We start from the raw sequence: 12,419 nt of genomic DNA, 5'->3' as shown, positions 1-12,419 counted from the left end.
GCACTAAGAGAGGGAGAGGAAAGGCGATAATAGGTCCGGCAGGTTATTCCTAGTAGAACACGCTTACAAAAACAAAGCGCTCCAGCGAGGCAAGAACGGTACAATTAATGGAGAAGAGAGTGAGCAGAAAGCCAAAGAGGAGGCGGTGACATTCGCAAGTGTTGAAGGTTCAAGACGAGAACCTATGAGGAAGAGCTTTGCTCCTTCTTTTACGATATTGTGCGGCCCGCTCCTGCAATGGCTCCAGAAAAGGATTGAAGCATGTTAAAGTAAATAAATAAAATATAAGTTTATACAGTGCATTTCTCATGACAAAATAGAAAGACGAAATAAAAATGGAGCCTGGTGGTGTTGTATAGGAGGCGTCGATCTGTGTGGTGGCTGCTCGGTGTTTTCCGGAGTAATTTTTTTTTTTGTTATTGCAGGGTGTTATGCTTTTTTCTGGCTGGTCCCTGCGGAGTATGTTAGAGGCGACAGCTGTCTGCAATTCTGTAGACCCCTTCTACGTATGTAGAGAACAGAAAAATTGCTTAATGGACAACAAGAATGACAATAAACGAAACATGAGGCAAGTAGACCTCACTTCCCTACGCACCCCTTGACCCCAACAAAACGAAAACGGGGAAAAAAAAACGCGGAATTCGATTCAGGGGCAAGGCTTCATAAATTCTGAGTTGTTTTTCTAACACTGCCCTGTTCCTTCACTTGTATATTGCCGCCCGGCTGACCCTGTCAGTATTATTCCCCTTCAGAGCTGATTCTGAATTTTTTTAACTACTTGAAAAACATATGGGAGTCCAACTCGTCGCCTCACTCGCTCAAGAAAGAATTCGTGATTTCTAGAACACATTCTTCAATGTGCCTTGACTACTATTAGCAGTCATGTAAGCCTGTGCGGCTGATGATAAACAGACAAGAAGGAGCAAAAAAGCGTATTTTCTTATCTTGTATCTGAGACCTACGAGCTAAAACAATGAAAACAGAAAACCCCCGCCTTCTTTATCATAAGCAAAAACAAAGCCCTCGTTATAGTATTTAGAATAGTACTAAAATCTTCTTCTCTAGATGCCTGCCGTCGTGACAAAGCGCTTGGAGTCAGTAACCGCCATTTACTTAGTCATTCTCTCAATAATTGGCGCGCCAACGTGCTCGTCAAAACGAGCCGTTCAGGTACTTGACACGTTGTGCGTCATGCGATAGGAGTACGCACCATTTATGGAGGAGAGAGGACCGATAATTAAAAATAGGGCCATCGCTCTCACAATTACTTCAATTTTTTTCTGTGCACCCGGGTACACAACTTGGGGGAATTTTTCTGCCATAAAAAACCAAGGTCCGACTGCGAACAGGGAACGCATTATTTCTCGCGCTTTCCACGCTGCGATGAAAGGGCCAACCCGCGGCGATAATATTTCAATCAGGCAAATGATGGATCGGCAGAGAAAGCAGGTGGTGGCGTGAAAAGGCGGCCTGCGTGCTGAACCTTGGAAGAGTCAGCGCATTCCGTATACGTGCGTCTGCGAGTATTTCATTACTTTGGTTCCAGGCGCAGATACTCCAAATTTATGGGATTTTTTTTTTAATTTCGTGCAAGGAGTGGCTGATGCGGTCGCCACCGCTGCTTTCTTTCTTTTTTTTTTTGGCTTATGGCGAGTTATGTGCGCAGAACTAAGAAAAGTATGTGACTTCTGCTGAAGTGCCTTCAACCCGATGGCTGTTTTTTTTTTTCATCATTCCTTTCCACTTGAGAAAAAAAAAACGCAGATTTGTAGTCTCTTTTCGCTTTACCTGCATATGAGGATTCTTTTCAGTATCAAGAAGGAAACCCACTTCAATGCAGCTCTAAACTTCTAAAGAAAACACTAGTTTTTTTTCCTTGAGTCAAACATTCGTGGCATATGAACTTGAGTTCAGAACCTGCTCGCCCTTCCTTGGTTTCACAATAATAGTTGGCAAATGCTTAAATATAAACTTATCTGAGCTAACGGCTAAGTTTCCTCTTACGTTCTTGTTTACAATGTTATAACTGACATTTTAAGAACTGTTTCTATTTAGGTTGTACTGGTTACACTGAGTTATGCGTGTGAAGTAATTGGGGAATGATCCACGGCGAAAAAAAATGATATTCGCATTTCTTTGAAGGGTGGTTCACTTAGAACGAGGGCGATACTGTGAGTCTAAAATGTACCGAAGCAAAGGCCAGAAAGGTACATAAGAACAAACGCTAAAAAAGCCGAAGCGCGAGAGATAATAGAACTTGTCTCAAAAGTAAGAGAACATTGCTGTGAATTTTCTTTCGGGTAATTTCTTTTCACAATATTTTCCTGAAGTCGCCGGTTCATTTTTATGTTTAGGCTGCCGTACAATCTATAGGAAAACTCTTCCTTAATACCGAGCTTCCAACAAAAGGGCTACATGCATTTCGTCATTACTGTTCAGCCTGTAGAAACGATTGAACCTTCCCATGCACTCCTCTTCAAGTTGCCGCTCTGTTCGCAAGGCCGCTGAAAGCGGTGTCCCAAAGGCTTCTTTCGGCTGCACGAATGACATCGACGAGTATGATTTCCCAATACGAGATGCGACCGGAAACGCAAAGCACGCGTCGCCGACAACCCTCTTGTTTTCCCATTCCCTCCCAGACGTAGGCAGCGGTCGCTGCATTGTGTACATAATCAGAAACCGAAAGAACCCCGCCCTCCGTGGTCAGACTGGAGCGGAGCATTCTTGGCGCGTCGAAGAAGCTTCGAAAGGAGCCAACATACAAAAACAAACAAGCCGTGGCGATCCCTGCCTTACTCACGCCTTTCTTTCCCACTCGTCTCTTCTCTTCTTTTTCTTTTCCCTTCCGGAAGCTCGCCGTCGGTGGCGAGGGATTTACAAACGGAACGAAAGAGCGCGGACGAAAGTTGGAGCGGCGAAAACGGCGCAGGAACGTCAAACACGGTGCTTTCTTTCCGTACCGCTGGCCCGCGTAGTTTCTGAGAGTGGAGCGAGATTTGTTTACAAAATGTGCGGCTGCCTTCTCGGCTGGGCCGACCACGGAGGAGCCGTATCTTTCGCCATGGGCGTCGTTGGTTCTTCTTCTTCCCGGTCCGTGAAGAAGAAGCAGCCGCCTGTGCTGCCGTTGCGTGCCCGGCCATTTTAGCGCGCCTCGTTAAGTGCTGCGGACGACGTCGAGGCGCCGGCGTCGGAAATCGATTTGTAGTTTGCCGCGCCTCCCTTCGCCAGTGGAAAGAAGAAGACAAGGCGTTCAGGCATGCACGCTGCAGTGGCTGCTGATCACTAAAGAAGTAAGTGGGCTGAGTGGAGAAGCACGTGACGAGGATGCGTGTTTCCAGTGTTCGTAGTTCTGTGCAGTGCGCCGCGATGCGCAGCCACCGTGCCCACCGCTTTATTGACGCGGTACTTAATCTGTCCTGTTTACTTTTTCCCGCTTGTAGGTTGATGTTTAGCAAATATTTAGTGCGAGGTGTCGTGATAGGCAGCAACTAGTGACTTCTTTTTGTTGATTTGCGTCGCTAGTGCAAACACAGAATCGACAGCCTCCGTCCGCCTTGATTGCGCCAACCACTACGACACGCTTTATTGCGCCAACCACTACGACAGCGTTTATCACGATAAGGATGCTCATATCATTTCCTCCAATGTAGGTAAATAAAAAAAGAAAACGTTCTTGTTTTACTCCCTGGCTATTCTGACGTCACGTTTCTGGTGCTCCTTGTTTAGTTTGCGCGCTCGTTTGGTAGCTGACCAACTCTATCAACGATGTGCCGTTATTGCATTAGAATGCTCACTTCAGCCGTGAGCCTAGAATTAGGCAGAGCGTTGCTGTGGTTGAGGCCACGTCATGCTGAGCTGACGTCGGAGATTATGCTCAAACTAGCGCGTATACGTAGACATACGTGCTTCGTTGCGTTGCCCCGCGTCATTATAGCACATCGCTCGTAGTTATCTGTCGCAGTGCACTACCTGTGCATCCAAACCTTACAGTCATTCCAAACAGCTCGCTCCTTTGTCCTCTTGCTTCGCGCTGATAGACTACAGTTCAGTGACAGCCCGAAGGAAAGGAGGATGGGCGAGGGGAATCCAATTTGCTTACGTAGAAAATAGTATGCACCAGACACATGAGACACCCCGCACCGACACCTGCTTAACAAAGTCAAACAATATTAAGCTCATGGAGACCGCGCCCAGATAGGCGGCCTCATCTTGGGCGCTGCTGCACAGAATTAGCGGGGTTGGATGGAACAACCAAGGCTCGAAGATGAGGGCAAAGGGGGAAAGACTTGCGACGATGGCTTCATTGAAGGAGATGGGGTCCGAAATGCGCGGTTAGGGCACACCATAACGGCGCCGACCGCAAAAACAGCCGCCCCTCGTCGTTCGTGTAGTGTTGGTGCGCGACTCTCGGTGGAAGGCCGAACTATAAGCTGGCGCCGCCGCTAGAGTTGATCGCCACACGTAGTGGACGCCCGTCTCGCTTGAGGGTGCGTCTGATGACTCTTTTTGCGCTACCTTCGCTTTCCAACTTCCTTACTCTCTCTCACGCCCCCCCCCCCCCCCCCCCCCCTCTCTCTCTTGTGAGGCACGCACTGATCATGATTGCCGAACGATGGGCAACTCGTGGCTACTGTGCAGCCTTTGTCGATGCTGCTTTTGCATCGGCAGCGAGCTGCGCCAGCGGCACCGATTTGAGGGAGCGTTTCCGCGTCAGCACTTCCGTGTTGCCGATCGAACAGTCGCGACCGTGAACTACTCGCTCGCTCTTTCTTTTTTCTGTACGCTTGGACACGCATCGCGAGGTGACGGAAGATTGAGAGCGTCGTTTATTGCAGCCGAGTGGCGACTTTATTGATGAGCTCTTGCTAATCTGCACAACGGGCGGTCCGTTTGCCCAGCTCGACTTGCTTGGTACTGCGTTTACGCGCATCTAGAAGCAGAAGTAGGATACGGCTGTCCGGTTGCGAACTGCATTTGCTTCCTATTTAGATAGGCGGTCAACGTTTCTTGCTTAGGGCGTAATGTAAGAAACTGTTCAAGCACTAAAGGAACAAATAACATCCACAGCTTAGTCATTTTGCATGATATCGCAGTTAGAAGCTACAAATATCTTTGGTGTAAACGGAGGAACTGTGACACCTGCGTTATAATTTTTGCTTTGTTTTAGATTCTGCTAGCTTTTATTTTCTCGAATTGAGCAGTGGGCGTAAGAAATTATTCGCATCGTGCATAAATTGAGCTGATGTTGCGGTTCGTCGTCTATCCCAGCAGTCTTAGCAGTTCTAATTGTAGAGAACTCTCTAATATATATGCGAGTTTACCTACAGGCTGTAATTTGCTTGCGCCAAGACCGAATCATGGGTAGCCGCGAAACAGGCGTTGGGATTCCTTTGAATCGACCGAGAACAGTTAGGGAAAAGAGTAATCAAAACAAACGTTGCCAATGACAGAAACGAGGGATACTTAAGTACTTGTCACGGCTGTTCGTGCTGTAGATGTGGGCATATTTTGTGGTTTCGCCTTTTTGTATTTCTCGCATGGCCGATGATCGGCACGCTGAGAGTAATACAGTCCCTCAAGTTTTATCATCGCATAGCAGTAAACCCATAAAATGAGAGGCACCGGCTGGATTCTTGGAGATAAACAAAAAATAATAATAAAAAATAACTGGCGGAATCACGGCTCTCCAGTCGTTTTTACTATCCAATCCTCCTCTTTTTCACGACCGTTTCGTCGTGTAACTTTGAACTTCCATTATCCGGCATGCAAATTTTGTCCCCCTTGCGGCGAGGCAATCTGTCGCCGCGTAGCTTTCTCTTGGGGCCGTTACTCTCGATATCGCGGGCCCGCGTAAAAGACCGGAAACAGGAAATGGAGCATAGTGCGCAAGAGCCGGGTCGTTAACCCGCCGTCGGCCTGGCTACGCAGTCCACATTGTTTACATTGTCTGCTTCGGCTTTCTGCTTGGCTCTCACCCTAATGAGCTAAAGATTGCTAATGCGCTGGCGGAAAACTCGCAGTTCTTTTCTGTTTTTCCCCGTATATGCGCAGTGTATACTTTTTACACACAATCCTCGTCTCTCTTTTGGAACTTGTTATTTGCATGTATCGACAGCAGTGGCGAGTTCCTTTGAGAGCGCGGGCTGTCGGCACCTAATTTAGTCGCAAGTGGGGAAGAATATGCGAATGGGAGCGAGACGAAGAAGAAATGGGGGAGTCTGGTGGCGAGAGTCTCTTTCAGGGAGGCTCCTAAAGCGATTTTTGACAAGGGCGCACGCAACTTTATTTTATTTAAGTGCAAACTAAATGACGCCCCCAGTGCGACTTCCGTAACGTGCTTTGCGAATGATGTTTTTGCGACCGGGTGACTGAAACTTGAGGAAGTGCGTGTCTCTTTTTCCGAACTGAACTCAAACCTGCGGCTGAGGCCAGAAGTCTTCAGGCCGGATGGTTTCTATTTTTTTTAACCTTATCGTGTAGCATTCGCGTCCCACCTCTTGAAAGGTGAGGACCGAGATTTTTCTCTACTTACTGTTATATACATTTTGATATGATAAGTGCGCCACCACGCTGCCGACAAGCGAACATGTAACCTAGAGAAATAACTGTAGCGGTCGAGACAAAGACACAACGAAGACGACAACACATGCGCTAACTTTCAACTGAATCTTTATTCAATGCACAAACAGTTTTTAAATACTGCGCAGCATCAAAATATCTTCCCACAAGCCTATCACACCGCAAGTCACTTTTCCCATTTTGGTGTGTAAGCATCCCGTCTGTATCTTTATCAAAGAAGGAGATGATTTTTCTTGATGGCTTGAACAAAATGTGAATAGTGACTTGCGGTGTGATAGGTTTGTGGGAAGATATTTTGATGCTGCGCAGTATTTAAAAACTGTTTGTGCATTGAATAAAGATTCGGTTGAAAGTTAGCGCACGTGTTGTCGTCTCCGTTGTGTCCTTGTCTCAAGCGCTACAGTTATTTCATCATGAACAACCAACTCGCCCAAACATCCTATCTGGAGAGTTTTGACCGGAAGTGTTAGAACATGCATTGGTTGGAAAGTATGCAGTCCACGGTACGCGCGGTTAGTCTTTTCGGACAAAATTTTTTTTCTTTATTTCAGAATGGATGAAATAATACATATAAAGCTTGAAGCATGGATACAGACATAGAGGAGTTCGAAAGAAAAAAGGAACAAATAGCGACTGCAGCCAGCAGATGCATGGCACCTGTGCCCTCCCTTGGTACATGTACAGCAAGACGCTTTAACGTGTGAACTAGGTTCTAAACATTCCGTTTTTTTTTTTCGCGCAGTGTAAGTTGTAGCACAATGTGTGCACTGGGCTGTATCTTTTCATTATCTAAGTTTGCTTCATTCTTGATCTTCCTGTGCCTGTGGCGAAGTCTGGAGTCTGCATTATTGTGTTTGAAAGCTATGTAGCTATCTCTAAGCCGTCTGCTAAACATAACTGTTTTCCAGTGTCTTCTTCAGCAGGAAGTTTTATTGACTGCTTCTAATCAGAGATATCTTCAGGGATATCTCTGGGAATGACGGGGTTCACTTGGTAACGAGAACCGCGTCCTTTTGCGACGGCGCATATAACACGGTTTCACCAAAGGCCTTTCACGTCTCTCTTGAAAAATATCCGCCGCAGTGACTTAGTGGTTATAGTGTTCGGCTTCTGAGGCGAAAGACGCTTGTTCGATCCCGGCCGCGACACTCGCATTTTGATGCTAGAGGCCCGTGTGCTGTGCGATGCCATCGCACGTTAAAGAACCGTAAGTGGTCGAAATGATCCGGAGCCCTCCACTACGGTGTCTCTCATAGCCTGAGTCGCTTGGGACGTTAAACCCCAACAAAACCATAAAACCAATCTTCAAAGAGACCTAATGTCGCGTTGACATCACGCAGCTGCAAAGATAAGAAACTGCGCCTTAAACGACGCGAGATTACTACACTTTGACGCTCACGACGTGCGAATAGCGTTCCTCCTCATCTTTTGCACGGTACCCAGTCCGTCCTTGCTTCGACCTTGAGCAGCGTCGTCATATCAGTCACATACACTGGCCACGACACAACTACAACGACACTCTTTAGCTGCATACAGCTACGCGTTACCGTCACAAAAGAAACGAGGGCTGACGAAAGGAAAGAGGTGTCTTCGCGCGAGCATTTCCCTCTCCACACTGCTCCCTCTCCTCCCCTCCGGCCACACTTCGTCTTCCCAAGATTGAGCGACGAGCGAGCGAGCAGCGCCTGAGTAGCAGCGGCTACAAGGCGAGGCCCCGCCGCTTGCGACGAAACAGAAGGCGCCCCATTGTTATAGTGTCGCGCTGGGAGACAAGGGGGCGCTGGCGGGCGTTCTTTCTCGGCGGCCTCTGCAGCGACCGCAGTGTATAACCCCGCGGCGAGGACACGAAAGGAGCGTGCCGGCGCCTGATTAATTGCGGGAGCCTCGGCGCGTGGTCCCAGCACCACCAGCTGAAGCTTGCATGGATCGCTCTGGGGTGCGCGAGGCGGTCTCGTCCTCCCGCTGCGTGAAGAATGACCGCGCTGGAGGAACGCATTTGCGCACTGAGTTTGAAGCGCATCGAGTGTTGTCGCCGACGTTGTCGCTTCCGAGTGCTAACTGACATTGTCGTGCGTGCCGTCTGTGTGCCTGGTTGATTTGTTCAAGTTCGCGCTGCTTCGTAGTTGTGGCGTAGCGAATGACGGAAAGCAAAATGAAGTTAGTTTAGTTTAGTTTATTGTGGTTTAACGTCCAGAAGCAACTCAGGCTATGAGGGACGCCGTAGTGAAGGGCTCCAGAAATTTATACCCCCTGGGTTCTTTCACGTGCACTGACATCGCACAGGACGTGCCTCGAGAATTTCGCCTCCGTCGAAATTCAGCCGCCGCGGCCGGGATCGAACCCGCGCCTTTCGGGCCAGCAGCTGAGCGCCGTAACCACTGAGCCACCGCGGTGGGGCAAAGCAAAATGAAGACTGCGACGTTAAGAGATAGGAGGCTAACAGAGTAAATTTAACGGTAAATGTCAGTCGATAAGATTGTATTTGTAACTGTGAGAAAGACACAGAACTTGCGCTCGCTCGTGAACGTAGAGTCCCTTAGAGTGACAAGTCCAATGCCGAAGGTAAGATGATCAGTCGAGGGTGTCAGGAATTCGGGCAGCGTGAAGAGTTTAGTTTAGCAGGTTTTTCTGGGATGCGATGATCACAGCTGCCTGGACTCCGAGTTAATTAGAGTGACTGGCAGAGCCATTTGTACTGGAGTGACCTTTACCTTGCTGATAAATGTAGTTATGCTGGCAACAGCTGGCCCTCTCCTAACCGACCGTAAGTTTAGCCGTCATATGCAGGCACGTTTCTCGGCGACCTCTGCGCAAAGCGTCTGCACGTTTGTTTGCTCAGTTGTATAAAGAGAAAAGGAAGAATGCGGAGTGTAAACTATTTCTGGAAGCTGAGAACGAGCTTTAACAAGTGCCCGTAGAAGCAAACCGCATAGTTGTGCTCGTAGGGATACGTGGAAAACTGCACACAACCGAAAGTGTAAGGCAACACACTTCATGCGACAGCAGGCTATACGACGCCCTCGAAGTGGTTTGCGATGTACAACTTCTTTGGGCAAGAGGGCTGTTGGGGTCTTGTTTCTACCTTGTTGAAAGTGTAAATAAATAAGAACAATTCAATAGTCATCTTCACGGCGGAAGTAGGTTTGGCTCACGCTTCAGAAAGAGGTGCGCTCCTAGTCGCTCGCAAGAAAGTTCACAGTGAGTAGTGCGCGACCGAAGCTGTTTTACCGCTGCACGAAATGCCTGCCTTCTATTAGAACCGTTAAACATTCGCTAAATCGTGTTTTGTTACGGACTTCGTACGTGCAGGATACAGACGAAACAAAGCCCACAAGGAGCTTTGCTTCGAGGTAGAAATTTTGGTTTCTCCCTTGAGTGTAAGGTCGAAGCTCGCTCTGCCCTAGAAGCGAATGTTGGTATAGTGGACAGTTAGGAACGCAGCAGTTCTAGCCTTCCCAAGGTTAGAGTTGTAAGGCAGAGTTCCGGTATACAAGTCTTCTAGAGTTTCTTCCATGCGTTCATGCCAGAAATGAGAATACCTGTCCTCACCACGCCGTTGAACGTCGTCAAAGCGGGTTATCTCATATCGACTCAACGCTCGCTCTAGGCTGCGCGATAGTGTTTTCATGAACCTCAGAATTTTATTCTGGTAAAATTACTGTGATTTTACTATTGTTGGGACCTTGTAAATGGCCTGATTGGAGAGTTGGTTCTGCTCGGCTTACGAAACTGGACAACACGATGAAGCCTCTATGCACGCAAATGCTGCTCACTTTTGAGGCTCATGTGAACATCATGAACATCCTGTTGTGTGGAAGATCTTCGTCACGTGACGCTGTCTCGTTCTCTCCACTTCGCAGGAGCTTCGAAGCCTGGAGGCCGTTCAGCGGCGCCCGATGACGTCGTCGGCGGCAGCTCCCCGCTTCTCGAAGAGCGATCCGCATTGCTTCCCGTCCACAAATCACCAGGCGAGTTGTTGCACCTTCCTTGCTTGCTCTCGTTTCCTTTCCCATTTCTCCCACCACCTCTCCCTCTCGGCGTCACTTCCTGCACGGCGCCATCTTCCGGCCCAAGGCCGCGGCTATTACGAGTCCGGGTGGTCGCTCCGGCCGACGGACCAGAAAGAGTTTACGACTGCTGCCACCGCCGCCGTCAGCCGTCCGATTGGGCGTCCGTGTGCGTCAGCTGTGCGGCGTTGCAGCCATCGGTCGCGCTCCCGCCGGCCCCGACTTCTATCGCCCTAAACGGCACCGTCATCGACGCTGCGCGGCCGGTGTCACCACCTCTGTCCCTCTGCCGGCGCGGTGCTGCGGCACTTGGCTTGTTTTTATAACGCCATCAAGACGGGGAAGAAAGTTACGAGGGGAGCAAAGAGAACTCAAGAATGGCGTCCCGTCCATATATGGTGCGGAGGTGTCGCGGTTTCAGTGAGGCCGTTTGCGTTTTTTTTTGGCTGCAGCTGGCCGCAGTGTGGTTTGTTTTGGACGCATCGTGAATGAGAGGGTCGAATGTAGACTGGGGCTTTCCGCTCGCACGAGTTGGTTGTTGGAGTTGGTTGTCCCTGGGGCCTATGTGGTCCATTTGAGTTTCATTTCGATTATGTTCGGCTGGAAATCGCAGTGGCTTCTTTGTGCGCACTCCTTACTCTTTGCTGGAACTGTAACGATTACAAAAACTCCTACTCTATGGCTACTACTACTACTACTACTACTGCTACAAATGCTAGTACTAATACTGTTACTACGACTACTTTTGCCATTACTATAACGACTACAGTACTACGCTACTCAAACGAAAACATTTGACAGAAGTCTGTCTCCTTACTACGCTATTTCAAGGCGAGATTTCGGAAATTTGCAGTTGAAACTTGTTTCAGTTGAGTACTCATGCTTCATTGCACGTTCTGTCAGCAGCTCGAGCCGAAAAGTAAACTCTCGGAATATAGCCTGATCTATGCCATTTCAGATCGTTATAAATTCACTGATTACAACCAGGTGGCGGCGCATGGTTATCCTTAAAGGAATGCATACTTATCCCGAGGCTGCGGCAGCTCTGCTCAGCTGTCTCAATGAATCGGTGATACGCTCTTCTTCAAAGTCAAAAGGTTTGGTACTAACGGCTTTTCGAATGCGTTTTAACTATCGCGACTTATTTCACACTCCTGCGAGTCTCCCCAAGCAATCGCATTTACTTTGCCTGTTTCAAATGAGAGCCGACGATGCTCAGTTTCCGCACGCAGGGGACGAGAAAAGTTGGCGCGTACACAGATTAAAGGGATGGCGAGGTGGAAGGAGCCTTCCTTTCACTGATCACCTGCCGTCCCTTTTCTTCTCCGGAAACTGTGCGCTCGAAGCTCGCACGCCTTCGAAGCAAGCAACAACCAACGGCGTGATCCGTCCCGTTTTGTCTCTTCCCCTCTCAGACTTCTGAAATTCGTTTGTTCCTCAATCCGAATACTTTATTGCACGCTCTTCACGTGCCGACTGGCTGACAAGCCTCCTCCCCCCCCCTCTCTCCCAGTGCCTTTATTTTGTTTTATGCCACTGTACATCTTGCACAACCCAGCTTTCTCCTCTGTGGGAGAGCACAGTGGGCACCGCGTGTCACGTGTCCTGTCTTACTCTCGGAGCTTTGGCACCGAGCTCGCGACACCGCTGTGGAATCCTAATGGACGTTGGTGGTGCCGCCGCACTCCCACTGCCAGCTGCTGTGGGCGCCCAATGGCTTCGCGCTCGAGTGAGCGCCCCGTGTGTGCCCGCCGCGGAACAACGTGCTTCGCATAGAACTCGGTTTGTACGTCTGTGTATGTATTTTTATTCGCTTGCGGGCGCGTGCCTGTC

The 12,419-nt window shown here is 48.9% G+C and overlaps 1 protein-coding gene across 2 annotated transcripts in view; it reads left to right on the top strand.

The window, feature by feature from the left end:
- The window catches only part of LOC149343094 (basigin-like), a 278,232-nt gene that overhangs the window by 136,327 nt on the left and 129,486 nt on the right, over nt 1-12,419 (top strand). For both annotated transcript variants that reach the window (XM_089545612.1, XM_089545611.1), the window contains exon 2: nt 10,440-10,547. In XM_089545612.1, coding sequence (XP_089401738.1) covers nt 10,440-10,547 — 108 coding nt within the window. The remainder of the gene's footprint in view (nt 1-10,439; nt 10,548-12,419) is intronic.

The sequence above is a fragment of the Amblyomma mixtum genome, chromosome 5 (assembly GCF_055824585.1).
Source record: "Amblyomma mixtum isolate Tamu chromosome 5, ASM5582458v1, whole genome shotgun sequence".
Lineage (NCBI taxonomy): Eukaryota > Metazoa > Arthropoda > Arachnida > Ixodida > Ixodidae > Amblyomma > Amblyomma mixtum.
Note: the sequence above shows the minus strand (reverse complement) of the source record. Positions and strands in the feature narration are given on the sequence as shown.